Source organism: Chroicocephalus ridibundus, chromosome 8, assembly GCF_963924245.1.
Source record: "Chroicocephalus ridibundus chromosome 8, bChrRid1.1, whole genome shotgun sequence".
Lineage (NCBI taxonomy): Eukaryota > Metazoa > Chordata > Aves > Charadriiformes > Laridae > Chroicocephalus > Chroicocephalus ridibundus.
Window position 1 is genome coordinate 57,762,557 of NC_086291.1, and position 16,421 is coordinate 57,778,977.

The 16,421-nt window shown below is 40.1% G+C and overlaps 1 protein-coding gene across 6 annotated transcripts in view; it reads right to left on the bottom strand.

The window, feature by feature from the left end:
- The window catches only part of EEF2K (eukaryotic elongation factor 2 kinase), a 30,358-nt gene that overhangs the window by 8,331 nt on the left and 5,606 nt on the right, over positions 1 to 16,421 (bottom strand). For 3 of the 6 annotated variants that reach the window (XM_063343139.1, XM_063343140.1, XM_063343141.1), the window contains exons 2-14: positions 15,129 to 15,453; positions 13,268 to 13,318; positions 11,392 to 11,492; positions 9,797 to 9,857; positions 8,918 to 8,955; positions 7,985 to 8,156; positions 6,010 to 6,159; positions 4,352 to 4,484; positions 3,527 to 3,654; positions 2,748 to 2,949; positions 2,395 to 2,462; positions 1,105 to 1,182; positions 242 to 304 (exon numbers count right to left, since the gene is read on the bottom strand). In XM_063343139.1, the coding sequence (XP_063199209.1) occupies positions 242 to 304; positions 1,105 to 1,182; positions 2,395 to 2,462; positions 2,748 to 2,949; positions 3,527 to 3,654; positions 4,352 to 4,484; positions 6,010 to 6,159; positions 7,985 to 8,156; positions 8,918 to 8,955; positions 9,797 to 9,857; positions 11,392 to 11,492; positions 13,268 to 13,318; positions 15,129 to 15,374 (1,491 nt within the window). In that variant the 5' untranslated portion in view covers positions 15,375 to 15,453. Of the gene's footprint in view, positions 1 to 241; positions 305 to 1,104; positions 1,183 to 2,394; positions 2,463 to 2,747; positions 2,950 to 3,526; positions 3,655 to 4,351; positions 4,485 to 6,009; positions 6,160 to 7,984; positions 8,157 to 8,917; positions 8,956 to 9,796; positions 9,858 to 11,391; positions 11,493 to 13,267; positions 13,319 to 15,128; positions 15,454 to 16,187; positions 16,325 to 16,421 lie in introns of those variants that run through there. The other 3 variants (XM_063343142.1, XM_063343145.1, XM_063343144.1) reach the window with 3 other exon arrangements.

Genomic DNA, 16,421 nt, shown 5'->3' on the forward strand with positions numbered 1-16,421 from the left:
TTATGTTAGGGGTCAGTTACAGAGGTGACAATTTGTTTATAACATTACTTCTTTAACTGGAAAATAAAAACAAAACAAAAAAGGAAACAACAGAGTGGTAAGTTAATAAACATATTCTGTAGCTGAAAAGGAAGGAAAATGACATCTGATTTAGTGATGTGAAGTTAGATGGCAGATGAGCGGAACAAAGGCCAAGCAGAGAGGTAAATTCATTGTCTATGAACATTTCTGCCTTATTTACCCTTGCAGAGCTTCCCAAACTGTCTTCATCAGATTCATGTCTTCGGTTGTTGTTTGAATGGCCCTATGTTAACGTAAAGATTTGCATAATTTAATTTGCAGCAACTGATGTGTGCCAGTTACCCCTCTAGACTCTTCTTATCCAGCAAAATTAATAGTGACAGTGACCAAAATAGTTTCCACTGGATTCTTTTCTCTCAGTGATACTGCATTACAAAAAGAAACATACTGAAATGGTAAAGAATATGACACATCCATTCTTTAATCCTATAAACTGGATATCCCATGACAAACACCTTGTTGCTTCGAAGGTGACAAAAGGAGTGGTATCTTTGGAAGCAGTATTCTCTTTTCTATCTTCTAATTAAGTATCTAGTTAAGAACTTCAGGTCAAAAAGCATTCATTTAAAAGTATGTATTTTAAAGGAGTAACCAACTAACCCACAGGAATTCTAAAGTTTGATATTATTAACTGACAACAACATTAAGTTCTGTGATATCTTAAGCCATATAAAGTCATAGAAAGTAGAGAGGGTAAAAGAGTCTGAAAGTAGACCACGTTCATGGGTTCCACATGACAAGAAGTTGGCTACCTTTCTCAAATGCGATACAGAACACTTACGAAAAAACCCACAACAATATGCAATCAAATGTAACGTTTGAAATTAAGCTCCGTGTTATAGTCCTTTTCCTGTAAAAGTGTCATTAACATTCCCAAGACGAGTAAGTAATTTTGCAAAATGTGGGAACTTCTTTCCAGCTGTTTCCTCTGTTTACAAAGTCTAGATCAAGAGGGATAAAAAATAAGATTCCTCTACAGAAACACTTCAAGTATGAACAGGCCCAACTCTGCTAAATTCTTACCCTCTCTCTATGATCTAGATCTTCTTGCTCACTTCTCTTTTCACTGGGATATCCACTGTCTCCACCATTTTCAAAATCCTATAGAAGAAAAGAACAAAACATCACAACATTAGCGCTATCCTTTATAAGGATCTCAGCTTGATATTTCCCACAGAGAAAACCTGCTGGTTCAATAAGATATGTTGGATGGATATATTGGATAAAAATTAATGTATACTGTCTTGGTTTCAGCTGGGAAAGAGGTAATTTTCTTTCTAGTGATTGCTATGAAAGAAATGTCAATAATGCATAATGTTTTAGTTATTGCTAAGCGATGTTTATATTTTTCAAGGACTCTCTTCAGCTTCCCATAGACTCTGAGAAGAAGCATAGACAGAAAGATGGAATGCCCAATGGAATATTCTGTACCACAGACATCATGCTTATTATATAAATGGGGGTTGGCCGGGAGGAGTCTGCGATCACTACTCAGGAAGCTACCAATTCACCGGGCAGTGAGAATCACTTCTGTCATTATTATTATTTTCCTTTTCTATTATTGTTTCTATTCAACCTACCAGTTTCCTTTCCCTTCCCCTCCTTTTCTCCCTGCCTTTTTGGGGGAAGGGGGGAGAACTGCATGAGCAGATAGTGTCCTAGCTGCCAGCTGGGGTTAAACCATGACATATGTTGTGTTACCTCTGACAGACAGAGCAGGACTTACTGACCCAGAAGGTACTGTCCAAGTTTGTGTTCTCTCTTAGATATGTTAAAAAAAAAAATAAAAATCAAGGACTCACATACTTTATCAAACGAAGAGTCCACCAGTTTTCAGTCTTCAGTGGTAGCCAGTTAAAACAGTAACTGACAGCCCCTAGCAGTAAGGCCACGGTGTTGGAAAATTCCCATTGCAAACTTATTGCACTCTCTTCAGGTGATGTTTTCTAACATCCCACAGTACCAGTATTTGCAAAGACCTAATCAGTGGGGATTCTTTTTAGCTTTCATACCACAGCAGTGCCAAAAACACAACATGCAGGCAGGGGAACAGACACACAATTTCATTATCTGTTAAAATACATGAGATGCAGATACATTTCTGGAGTGAAAAAAAAGAATATTTTAAAATAAAATGTTCTTCCTTTCTTCCTTCATTAGAAACAGCAAATGCATGCAGGTAACACGACCTACAGCAATGAAAGCAGGCAGAGCACTTTTACTGAACAAAGCCTTCAGGCAGTCCTTTAAAGACAGATTTGTTAAGGAACTGTGATCTCATGTTCTGTTGGAAAGACACTCATAGACACTCACCCTTTGGTTATCAAGCTGATCATAGTCCTTGTGAACCAAGTTATCCACTTCATTGAACACAGGCCAATCTAGGAAGAAAAATATTTGCGTCTTATTGTCCCCTCAAGAATAACATGCTTGAGGGGAAAGCTCTAGACACCATCATGTTACTGCAGTTTTTTCCACAGAAGCATTTGTGCATTAATTATCTACGTAGAAGTAGTTTTTGTTTTATTTCTGCTCAAAGAGGAATGCTAGAGACGAGTATTATGGACTAAATACCACACGCTGCTGTGTTTAAAACCAACAATATAAAATAAGTCACTGCCAAACATTCAGGAACGCCAAGGAAGTTACTTATGAGGCTCACTCACTGAGCATGTCCATCTTTTGGCTGTGAGGGGTTGCTGAGGAAGGAGAGCAGGGTAGAGAGTCAAATGCCACATCACTCATGCTTTCATCTCCAGAGTTTTCAGACAGGCGGAAGAGCAGAGGAGGCCGACTACCAGAGACTGTTCTCACCCGGCTGCTGCCACATTTTTCCTCTGTGCCACGGAGAATTGTCTGAGCGGATTCCTTGGCAAATTAACGAGAAAGTCCCATGAGTAATGCTTCTCTGTATTGTAATTATTACCCCCGCCCCTACAAAGGGAGGGGTATAAATACACACACGTATACATAACTACTTGTTTTAAAGAGTTCTATAACCCAACAAAATATCAAGTCCTGGCATTGTTACAGAGACAGTTCTGTTTAAGACTGAATTTCATCCAAAGCATTTCATCAAGTCTCAGTCCCACTAATATCAGCTGAAACTGACATCAGTTAAAGATGGGCAGTTTTATTCTTTTTGTCTCCCCAAATTAGGTTTGCAAGATATGAAACTTACTAATGATTTCAGCATTCAAAGATATACTTGGTCCTAAATATACATGTGTTATAAGGTTCCCTATGCGTTAAAGCTACAGTATTAATTCAGGGACAAGTGTGGATAAGTCAGCTTTAAAATGCTGTCTTTTAAACTGCAACATCAGTGATTAAGGTGGTTATATTTGCCATTTAAATAGCATAATTGAGTTTAATTTACAGGGCTTTTAAAATTAGAATAAACCAGCTATACTGCTTAGTTACACTTTTTTCATCAAGCACTTACAAGCAATTTTTTATTACAATCCAAGGCATCTTTCTCTTTGGATGAAAGATCAAATGGTGCAAGCCCCATGCTTTTGCAAATCTTGTTGCAGGAATGAGAATGAAAGAATAAGGCCATACCTCGAACACCTACAGCATTAAAAAATAGTGAAGAAAGGGGTCACTCAAAGTTTTTATGACAGTTTACTTACTAAAAGCTAGAAGTCCCAAAGCATTTTCTGAAAAGTCAAAAGAGAAAAAAAAGAGAATGTGCTTTGTAGCACACACAGCTCAACCCGCTTCCATTTTACTTTAACACCTGTAAGGGCTTTTCACTCTCTCTACATGAGAGAGTGAAAGGAAGACTGCAAAATCTTCAAAAGCTATGTATGTATGGGATATAATAATAAATAAATTTGGCTGCATCATTGAGAAACACACCTAAATTTCATACTGCCTACAAAACTTGCTGTGTCCTATGAACAACTTCACGTATGGACACTTGGAGCTTTAAAAATATGCAACGCTTATCTCTCCACATTCAACTGTATCCATTCCTGCAATGTGGCAAGGAAATTAAAGGCCATCACTATTGCTCTCACATTGTAGGAAGAGACTTAGCTTCATTACTTGTTTGGTTTAAGAGCAGGCCAGGAGACAAGAGCCAAGATCAGCTCTCATTTTAAACCCGCCCATGCACGACAGCTGCCCTGTTCAGGAACCCCATCTGTTTGCAAGACCCACAGATATGTGCCTGCTCACTCAGCCATGTAGTGGCTACGCAGCAGACAGCTGGCAAGAGAAAATAAGAATCCATTAGCATGTGAAACAGGATCATTGATTTTACCTAAGTTGCCATCTCCAAAATCTGTACCATTCTCTGTATGGATCTGAGGGTCCGTGTAAAGATCTCCAACTCCCTGGATATCAACAATAATGAGTTGGTGTCCTGAGCGCTCAAAGGTGAAGTGACTAAAGGCCTGGAAAGAACCATAGAAGATGTTTGAGACAACGCTCCCTTCATCTACTGAAAACAGCAACACGTATTCACCTCCTATAAATGGGCAAAGTCTGATAAACCCATCGGTGAAATATAACCAGTATAAACATCATGGTGAAAGCAACGAGAGACTTCTAGTCTGTAGTAGCTTTTAGCATGTAGTAGATTGCTTCTCCAACCTGCCCCATCTCAGAGATGGGCTAAAAGAGGTAGGATGAAGGCCAGCAATGGGAACGTGCACGGGAGAGGAGACTACTTTGTTCCTCCCTCCTGTACCGGAGATTCTGTTTTCCAATACAGTCTTCACCTTAAGAAGTGGGGTGAGCAGCCTAACAGAGGGAACAACAGTGGGCTCTGAAGCCAGTGCAGAATCACTTCTGCATAAACATCCTGTCTGTGCCGGTGGATCTCCAAGCTCTGCAGCCCTGGGACACTGCTTCCTTCTGCCAACAGACAAAGCTCTGCCACATTTTGGAAGAGGAAAAAAAAAAAAAGCAAGCACCCCCACAAATTCTCCTTCCCCTGCTGGGGGACCCTCCACCTCTGGGCAGTCCCTCTGAATGGCTGACCTGGCTCTACATTCACATATCAGATACTGAAATGCAGCATTTCAAGAATCAGGTATAAAACCCCCTTCTCTTTGGCATAAAGCTGAGACATTAGGAATCTTCTGGGAAGGCCTCCAAAAAAGCGCTGCCAGGCCCGAGGGAGGTGACGGGTGGTGATAGACAAGCATTTTAACTGCAGCAAATCTCATGGAACATTTTGTTCCCAACCTGTGAAAGCATAGCACTGATCCAGCGTACAAAAGACATCCCAGAACATAAACCCTCTGCTTACATTAAGCATCATGACAAACACCTTAAAAATACCACAAAAAAAATGAAAAGAGCAAAACCCTCAAGCTCCAGTAAAACCCCTTTGCTATGCTGATGACTTTGCATTTTTCATCAGTATTTTAAAGTTCTTTTACGAGATCCAAGAATCATTTGAAATCTTTACTTGTATTTCTATACACAATCTCAGATTCACCTAGGGGTTGTAGCTGAAAAAAACCCCAGATTCTTGTATGCAAATGGACTAGATGTGTAGTTACACGAATTGGGTATCTGCCACCTCTTTTTGTACATTACGTGAAGAACCAGAAGATTATTTAGGACATAGTACACAAGAGGTCTCTCTCCCCACCTTCATTTGAAGAGAATTTGAAATATGTTGATGCCTGCAATTATAATTGAGTGTCAAAGGGCTTAAGGTTTCCAAAGAGTATTAACCACGTTCAACTCAACTAAAATCAACAGACACTGAAATGGAATAAAGCAGCCCTCAATGCTTGAAAGAGCAGGCCCCAAATAAGGGGTAGACATACTGCAAAAAGAGAAATTAATTCGGCATTGTACTGGAGAGCCTGCAGTTTCCTTTCTTGGCAGTAATGCAAGACCTCTGGACAGAGCCAAGAAATTCCCTGCAGTAGACTCTATGGAAAGCATTAAACAAAGCCTCACTTGCGGAGTAAGACGAATATTGTCGTCTCGCACAAATCCGGAATTTGAGTTGTATTTGATGTATTTGCCCTCAATGTAATGTTCCAGATGAAAGAGAGGCTTTCCAGGTCTGTTCTTCATTTCAATTATACAGGTCTGTACTATATCCACCTGGGGAGGGAAAGAAGATAAACAATGACCAACAGAATACTGTCTTCAGATCAAAGTGTGTGTGAATCCTCCAGCTGTGAAAACTTTCCCAATGAAAGAAGCTGAAAAATTGCACAGATCTCTCTGTTTGACAAGAGGGCGGGGGAAGAGTCACGTGCTGCTTAGGTTATTGGAAGAATTCCATAAATTAAAAGCAGCCACTTCAAAACAGCTCACTTCCGCAATAAATTCCTCTAAAAAATTCTTAGTAAATGTTGGCTTTCTATTTTATTTTTGTTGGTATCTTAAGAGTACACTGCAAAGAGTCTACACTCATAGAGCAAAACATACAGTAACTACTGCACAACTTGTAGAAACGCCTCTTCAGAAAAGGACTGAAGATTTCTACCATTCAGGTATTTCTGTATTCCACCTCACTTCCTCCCGCTGTCCCAGACACATTCCTAAAGGAGAAACCATCAACAACTCTCACTTTACCTACATCTCTTCCCCTACATGTCATTTAAAACTTCTAGATTTTTAGATTCCTCTCTGTGTGCTTCACTCTATAACTCACTTTGCTGGTGTGAGATAGGTAGTTATTAACCCTCATATAGAAGGCAATGCACATAGTCCACATACTCAAACGCACTCACTCATTTTGGCTATTAAATTGCTAAGGCGCCCACCCTGAGCCATACTTCTTGACCCAAGCGTCTTGTCACGTGTCATGCACAGCCTGCAGTACTGGAGGACAAGAAGCAAGATACCTCAGTGCATGTACAGCACCCCTCCTACAAGCTGCCTCTTCCACTCTTTTGAAGTCATAGTTACACTCAGGCATTCAGTACTAGCTGTGGATTAAAGGGACCTGACAACTTCACTGATACGTACTACAGACGTACTCAACAAAGAGGAGCTACCACCTGGGAGTGAATGACAGTTGCAGTCCCTCATCCCTGCACTTTAGTTTCTTGTCTTTTAAGAAGCGGATTGCTGCTGGAAGTGGTTTTGTTCAGGACACAATGGCTAGCTTTGACCAGCAGCTATCCAACTTATGAACACAGAAAAGTGCAAAGCTATGTTTAGCGCGGACCCCAGAACCAGAGATACAGTCAGCAAAGCAGTGGAACCACCTCTTCCCGAATCCTACGTGTTTACGCACATCTCTAGCACAGAAGATGGGAACTTCTCTTGATACCCTGAGCCTTGTCTGATATTCCACACACCCAGAAGTTTCACGCATCTTAACACTTTGCACTGAACACAACGTGCTAGTATTGTCACTGAGATACCTAAAGGAAACAAAGCCACAGTATCTTAATCCTTTGGAATATTCTTCACCACTTCTCAGAAATCTGTAGTTTAATTGCTTCGTAAAGTTATTAAGGTTTTCAGCTCTTCTTAAAAACCAATGTTTGTTAGGTGTTTACATAGGTTTACAAGATTGAAGAATCTACCTTCCTGGAGCACTAACAGTTAAGTGCTTGCTGAGACTGCTACTGGCAATAAATTCTGTGACATCTCTGGTTATCTCAAAAGCAGCTGGGCAAATATCAAAAAGAGCAATACAAACACCATTTTATTTTGGTCTTCAGTCAACAGCTGAGAACAGTCAGACATTCACAAACACACAGCCTCTAAACTCTGGAAATATAAAGCAATTTCTGCATTTACTTCATTAAAAATCAGCTACCATTTAATGGAAAACAGTAGTGCAGAAGAATCTATCTAAGCAATTAAATTTAATGGAGTGTGAACAAGTAATTCCCTGTAAATTAATTTGAAAAGTAATCCAATAGGAAAGCAAGACTGCATTTTTGCTTAGCAAGATCTTTGAACGTACCTGTTTTGGTGGCTTGTGCCGGTTGTACTCTTCTCCCCAGAGTTTTGCTTCCATCTGAAGTCGGACGTCCTCAAAATACACATCCCTGCCCACACTCTCTATGTACTGCTTGGCAACGTAGTTATAGGCACCTTTCCAGTTCTGCGTGTGTAAGAAGTTGGACAGCTTCTTCCTGAAAGACAAATCAATCATTGGTAAGAGGAAACCCAAGAATTTTAATTCGATCTTTCCCATTTCTTTGCCTGCATGGACAGAGCCAGGCGCTGAGGTCAGCATTACCCTCAGTCATTTACCAGATATTCTAGCTGAAAAGTGAAGCACAGGTAGGGGGCAAGGGAAAAAGCAACATCCTGTATGAATGGCTGGGACATGCCAAAGCCTCCTCTTCTCATTTTCTTTCCCTCCCTGCTCCCCTGAGACCCAGAGTATAAAGAGTCAGTGCCACCTCAATGCCCTGTTCTAATGTCAACAATTATTTTCTGCAGAAATGAACAGGGACTGGCCTTTCAAACACAAACTGAGAGGAGAAACCCTCTCCTGTGGTAAGAGCAAACTGCTGCCTTGTCAACACACAGGGGTTACTACTCAGTAGTATGCTCCCATGCGCCCAGAAGCAAAACTGCACCTGACAGTTCTCATGATGTAGCTTTTAACTTTTGTTGACATGCAATACTTTAATCCACACATCTCTCAGAAGTGTGTGTGTGAGGTAGAAAGACTTTGCAGAAGTTGCCACTCAACTCAAATGGGGGGGACACACAACACGGACCAAACCCCCACTTATCAAGAATTCCAAAACAGACAGAGCCTTCTTTCCTAGAGCAGCTTCCTCTCCTCCCACAACCCCCCAGACAACAGCTTAATTCAACAAAGAAGATGGCAAAAAGGTATAAAATCCCTCTACAAACAAAGATAAAGCCAGCAGATACTTACGTTCTGAAACACTCACGCATTGCTCCACGGCCAAAAGGCTAGGGGAGAGAAAAAAAAAAACAAATCCACAGCATCGCTATTTCCACAAAGTTAATTTCTAACCAATACGAGACGCAACCCTGTCTTCCCCCTTTATATCCTGCAGAAAGCAGTTCTCAAACAGGCTCTATACAATATCTGTCTACTCAAAGAAAAGTGAAAACCCACTAGCAGTGTAAGTAGTAATCTGGGGAAAAGACATTGGGAATAAGTCCCTCCTTAATATCCCACGGAGCAGACGCGATATGTCTTTTAAAGAAGCTATCTAAATTCTCTCTGTAGTTTGGAGTCAGCTCTGTTGCGACTGCCCAGAGAAGCTGGCTTTGCAGACCTCATGCTCTCTGCATTTAGGCTTCCATAGAGGATGTGCCAAACAGAGCATCACCTACCCAGATGCCAGATACTACATCAGTAACACGGAGCAAAGCAACTCCGACGCACCACCCACCCCATGATTTAATTGGGAAGCAACAGTAGCTTCCACCCTCACATACCAAAAATTCAGTATAACCTAAGAGCAGAAATTATTTGGAAGGACACAAAACAGGACTATTGCCAGGCAGGGAGATGAGGCCAGCAGGAAACGGGAGGGAGATCACTGGGAAAGGAACAAATGCCTCGTGTTGCTGATGGGGAAGGGCTGACTCCATGTTCTACTCTACTTTGGGGAGAAAAGGCTGTTGGGACACCAAAACATAATGGACAAGCTGAGGAAAAAAGAATGACATTGAGACTTCAAAACTTCTATACAAGGGTTTTCCATCTTGCTGACACTATTCAGTAACAGAAGGAAATGACAAATCTGGCTGCTAATAAACATGAAGGACAGCGTGATCTTACTTGTGAAGCCATCTTGATGAGGACTTCATCTTCAACCCAGTCCCCCGTAACTGCATTGTACCTGCAAAATCAGGAGATGTGCATCTTAGAAAAATGCAGAAGGAACCCAAATCCTCCCATCCCCAGCACCTGTCCTTCCTTATCTCTCTATCTGACTGCTAAGAAGTGCTGCCACCACTCCAACACAAAAACTTGTAGTCTTCCCACTATACTCTTGCCCTCCTTACTTCGGGTGGGAAAGAAGAAATATGTATAGCTCTTTGAAGAGACACTGAATCATATCGACAATGAACAGATTCCACTACAGAAGCTAAACTTTTGCAACACTCCAAATTAGGCGTTATCTGTTTTGACATTAAACCTCCTTTATGATGCCTAGGCAGTATGCTAGGGGCATAAGGAGCTTTACCAAACCCTACACACTGGACAGGTTGTCTCCCCAACCCTGAGTTTGTATAAACTTGGTTCTGGCTGTCGACGCTGCACCAGCTGTGGCTCTGAAAAGCAGCGGCGCCAACAACTGCCCAACACTGGGAGGAGCAAGTCTCTGCACAACCCTGTGATAACACAGAGCATGACTGTGGTTTCTCCCCACCCCCTTAACTCCCAATACACCAAAAGCCAAATTGAGAACCACAGCGGTTGAGTCACCAACACATGACTGTTTCCAGACTGATTCCCCCGACCTCCACTGAGTACTTCATGCATGCAGACACCCCATATACCCCCTTATCACCCCAGTTTGCAGCAGACAAAAAAGGTGGAAATAGGTATATCAGGGACATCTCTTTTTAACAGGGTATTCGAGTAGCCCTAAACCAATATTATCACTTATTTGTCTTTTAAAATATGCATACTATTTCAGAACTGTGTGGCTGACCAGGGACAGATGCAGTCTACGGGAAAGAGCACTGCGTGACAGTGTTATGTGATTGGAAGGGAGGCCTCCCAAACACTGATCCTACGTGATAATTAACTGGCCTCTAACTCCTACCCCTTCCGCCCAGAAACCCGTGTCAGTAGGGTAAACGTCTTGGCAAAGCTGTGCAAGCACTGAGAATAGTTTAAGGGCCAAACTCAGTTTCAGCACGTACACCATGCTGAGCTATTCTGGGCTTTATAAGGATTTAAATTCCAGCCACATGCAGCAATACCACATAGACAGGCAACAGTGAAACTGCTATTTTGGGAAAGGCAGAGTGTTATGTTGCCTTTTTTTCCTAAACTATTCAAACTAAGTATGCTGCCTCTTTATTGGGATTCATTTCCTTATTAGATTAAGTTTACAGCACTGATAAATCAACTAGAAAATACTTTTTAGCCTTGTTTCCTGTCTAGATGGTGAAACTCACAGATACTATGTACATGGGAGAGAGAAAGAGTGTGACACTGATTTGCCAAAAGGTTTATTTTTTTGATGACAAACAGTATTTATGTATTCCTGGGAAATTCAGTTAAGTCACTCTCACTTTGGGCATTATTTAAAGTTCTTCAGCCATGTAATTACACATATACTGCCCAACAAAAATACAGCCCTTACATAAACCAGCACGTTCTGTTTAACATCAGTATCAAAAGCAGAAAGACCCACAGACCTGTAACGAGTGGCTTGTTCCGTCTCAACATCCTCAAGATGAAATTCTGCCCACGGATCAGGCATGTGCTTAGCTTTCTGAATAGCATGTTTCCAGGTTTCCTGAAGAAGTTACAAACTGGCAGGTTATTTATAATCAGCAGCAACTCACAACAATGGTATTTTCTAGAGCACATCAAGATCCCAATGCTATGAAGACGTGCAACTACACAAGCCCCCAGAACACTATTCAGAGCAGGGACCAAGTGGTACAGAAGAACACGCTGACATTTTATAGTTTCAAGTATAACGAAACATAATTCAAAAATATAAAGCATCATATTTTAGTTCAATTTGCACCGTCGTAAAATTAACTGAGAACAGAATCTGGTCTAGTATATATCAAGTAAAATTTGCAAAATCTGTTGTAATTTGCAAGTATCTTGAACATATGCTGCAAATAGTGATAAGTCACACTTCAATGATATTAATTCACTTTTACTGTTTTGATTTTTAACTTTTTGTAACTAACAACATATGCTGACAGCGTAAACATAAAAAAGTCCATTAACGATAGAGCAATATGGACAAAGAAAAAAAATTTCTCTAAACCCCAAGGCCCCCAAATTATGCTCAGCATAAGAAAGAAGAAATCAGAATGTTGTAAAAGTCAATTATTATAACAATTCCAGACAAGTAGCTATTTCAATCTCCACCAAGTCAAGAGTAAAAAAAATCAAAGGATTTTTCTGGAGTAAAAACAGTCTTTCTCTACCAGCCAATTTGTATTCTCTTCTCATAACATTTTGATCCCCCTCTTTTTATGTTGTACTGTTCCAAGAGAACTGGAAATATGATCTTGTGATGTGCCAAAGACCTTCTGCAAGGTAAGCAGGAGAAAAGGCCACTCTGCACTCGTGCCAGTAAAGAACTACTCAGCTCTGAGATTTTGTTACTGCCTCTCCGACTGAATTTCAAGTATGCAGAAACAATAACTTTTAAAATATTGGTGTGGCTTTTTTTTCCTTTGGAAATACAGTATAAATTGATGTCAGCAACAACTTAAAGAAGATTTTGAAGCAGCTGCGCATTTAATTTGTTCATGTGTTTTTTTTATTTCAGCTGTAGATATGCACACCTTGCAAACAATTTTAACATCCCCCTGACAATAAAGCCACACAATACTACAGTAAATAAAACAAGTTTAAAAGACAGTCTGAGAAAGCTTTCCTACATGTTTCATAACAAAATGAAGTTGTCTCAGATCACGCAATGATACACATTTCATATGGAGCTGGGAACTTCCATATTTGAATACATATGAAAAAAATAGTGAGACAGAAACAAGTCCAGGCTTAGTCAATTATCTATGTATAATGATTCTTGAGTAGGGTCCCTCTCCAAAAGGGTGGATCTGTGTCCATGCTAGGTAATGATTTAAATAAATTCATTACTTTTGCTTGATCTTGTGAGGTGCTTTGTACAAAAGCTGTATTCTAATCTTCAAACAAGCGGAAGTTGGACTTCATGAAATGGTACTAACAGTGCAATTTTTCTCCTGCTGTAGGCATGTGGCTGCCATACAGACTAAGAGGTGTTCTGCATCCATTCTGTTCTTGCCACAGTAGGAAATACTGTGAAGAAACAGCTACAGATATGCACTTTAAGTGCTTTAAGAGAAGTGATATTTCAGGGTAGAGAACAAAATATGCGCATTATTTCATTTAACAGGTATCTTTTTTTAGTTTTGACTTGATGACTTTTATGGGCTGAGGCAAGCAGTTCTCCCAACCAACCAACTAACAAACAAAAAAGGCCATAAAAAGGAAAAAAACCACCAAACAAAAAATCTTAATGCATCTATTAGATACTGTGTTCACATTTTCTTTTTAACCTACCCGACTATGGTCAACCACAGAGCCGTGCTTAGAACGATGCTGTGTGTCATTCTAAAGGATGCACGAGAAACATAAGAGTAGGAAAATACATGTGATAAGACAAATGACTGACAAAGAGTCTCTGTTCTCTTTGTTAATTAAAAAAAAAATTTAAAATTTCCACTTAAAAGCCACTCTTCAATTAATATTTCTAATTTAAGTTCATTCTTAGAACTTCCATGAACAAGCCTAATGAGGTAAGTTAGCAAGTTTTTTTTATTGGAAAATATGCATTAAAAGGGTCTTGCCTATTAACTAGTTAATTAAACATTGCTGAGTTCTGTTTAAAGGCAGCGAGTTAATAGTAGTTCTTCTATGTCTCTACATTTCATTATTAACAGCCACATTGCCAACTTTAGGCTGTGACAGGTAGACTCTGATCAGACCAGGCTGCAGTGGTTTAAGATGTTGTCAGTCCTGGCTGTCTGCTTCACTCTGTGTTGGACGTCACAATTTCTGCAGCTTAAGCAGCAGATGGAGACTTGCTCGCTCCACATCTCAACCCACTGCAGTTTATCTGTGAGAGGAGCTAAAAATCCAAGTTAGGCCTTCTGAAGCCCAAAGCACGGGCACATATATTCTACAGAAGCAACATGATAGCTTAGGAAGGAGGAAATAATTGCAATTTCTTAAGTCCTTATCAGTTTTATCTCAGGCCATGTGACTCATAACTCACACTGCAAACCCAGAGGCAAGTGTTTAATACATGCTAAAATGTACACACAAATTTAGACTAAGCTTCCTATCACATCTTAACTTGCTTAGCATAGCATCCACTAAAGTGTGTCCCCTTGTCTATACTAAACTTTTACTTTTCACCTTCCTTAGGAATATGACCTTTTAATGTAAAAACGGGGGGGAAAAAATCTTACTGCAGACAAGACAGTTTCACTTTTAATGTGTTACTTAATACGTTAGCTGACTGAAATAAACCCTCTGGTATCTTTTCAGGAAAAGGCATGCATTAGGCATAACCAAGATTTTGAAGTATCTTTTAAATAAATATGTTAATGTTTATAACAAGAAATGCATTAATAAAACACATTAAATCCCAGTCTAGACAAAAATCTAAAAGACATGCCAGATTAGCACAAATGGTGCATATTTGGAATATCTAGTCTATAGAGTGAATGTCACTTGCTTTCTTGAGGCTCCACTGCCTGTGGGTTGGTCTCCCTTTGCCTGTCCTGATATGTGCAAGGGGAGCCACATGGGACAGGACACACTGCCAAGGAAGCACCAAAGGCCCCTCTGACCTCTCTGCAATGCTGTGATTGCTGTTCATTCTAAAAAGGTCAGATACTGCTCCAGTATACCATCAGGAACTACTGCCAGTGTGACACTTCATATCCAAGCACAAGAGTCAACATGTTCAAAGCTCCCTGAGAAGGAACTATAACTGGAAAACCTATCACTACAATTTTATCATTTACAATTTAATTTGTCCAAATAAAAATATTATCGATTATTAACTCCCCTTGGCAAAATTCCAATTCAGATTACAAGAAGTACGATCTTTTAAATCTCCCAATCAACGTATGCCTTTTTTAATGGTTGGATCATAATGGCAGTGAATTGTTCACCTCAATTCTGCTGCATTTGTAGATTAAGATCTCCCACTGAATTAAAAGGGACAGTAAGCAATTCAATGGCAGTGTCAAGACTATTGGCTTAATGAAATTAACTGCAGGTCTGGAAAAAACAGATGTGTTTTGGTTTTTTTTTTGAAAAGCATTAGTTACAGGAGATGAAGCAGTCAGAGAATCTCTCATGCCAACTAAGTAAAACCAAAACCTCATTGAAGGCTGGAGCCAATACTTACCTTAAAGCTAAAGGAGTTTCTAGGAGAAGAGCTTGAACCGTACTGTTCAGTTTTTGCTAAGTTGCTATAATAATTGTCAACTTTGATACTGGCAGACTTGTTAGAAACTGGATCATCAGTTATTGGACAGATAAAATAATTGTCTTCATCATCACTATCAGCATTGAGGTAATTTCCAGAGTTTGCTGTTGTTGATCTAGCATTATCAATCCCTTCCATACGAAAAATAAGGTCCTCGTCTGCCATGGTTGTGGGAGGTCAGTTTAACTCCTGCAATGATTAAAAAAGCCACTATTCCAACGCACATGCAAATGGAGGGAAGAAGCTAGGTGGGAGAGAAAAAAAAAAGAAAAATAATGAGTTATTAAAAGAGCAAATGTTGTGTGAAACTGATGTCAGCACACTGGCAGAAAAAAATAAATTTATTTGCATTTGGCTCTATGAAAATGATCCCCAAGTACCTACATGTGGTTTTGAACACCTCAGTGCTAGATCCGGCTCTCTAGAAGGCACTCAGTTTTTAAATTGCTACAGGACTGAGAAAAGAAGATAACCAAGTATAGAATAATACTATAAGATCTGAGGGATTGCAAACACCACCTGCTGCCTATGGCTGACATCTGTTAATGCTCCTGTCTCCTCTGAATATTTTTATTCTTCTTTATCTGAAATGCTGAGTTTCACAACACTGGTCTTAGAAACTCAAGGAAGTTTTAGTTCAAACACCACAGTCAGGTTTTAAAATATTTTCAGGACAAGTCTTCTCAAGGATATTGCATACAAATTAATAGCCAAAGGATTTAGGGAGTATTAGGACAACATAGAAAATTGTCCCACCATTGCCAAGATTTAAATTGGCTTTTGGCTCACATACAGACAACAGTCCACAGTGCAAAGCATGCTGCTGGAAGTGCAACGCAGGTTGCCCAGGCTACCCAGGACATCCTTAGGACAAAGTACAAAAGGGGCCAAGAAAGAAGGCCTGCCATTCCACTGCTGCTGCCCAAGCGCACTCACTAGTAGATTAGGGAGACAAGAGGAGGTATGTATAAGGGGTACCTCAGCCGTCCTATTTCTTATATTGCGAAGAGATTTCAATTTAGACCAGTCTTGTGTGACTCTTCCAACTCCAACAATCCTCTTCCAACTCCAAAGACAGCAGATATGGCATTCTGCTCAACAGCATCAAGCCTCCAAGCTGTGTTCGCTTTAAGCATAGAGCTTAAAGGAAAAAAATATTCTCCCTGGTTAATAGTTCTTTTGCAAAGAAGTTAGAAAGCTTGATTTTGTCAC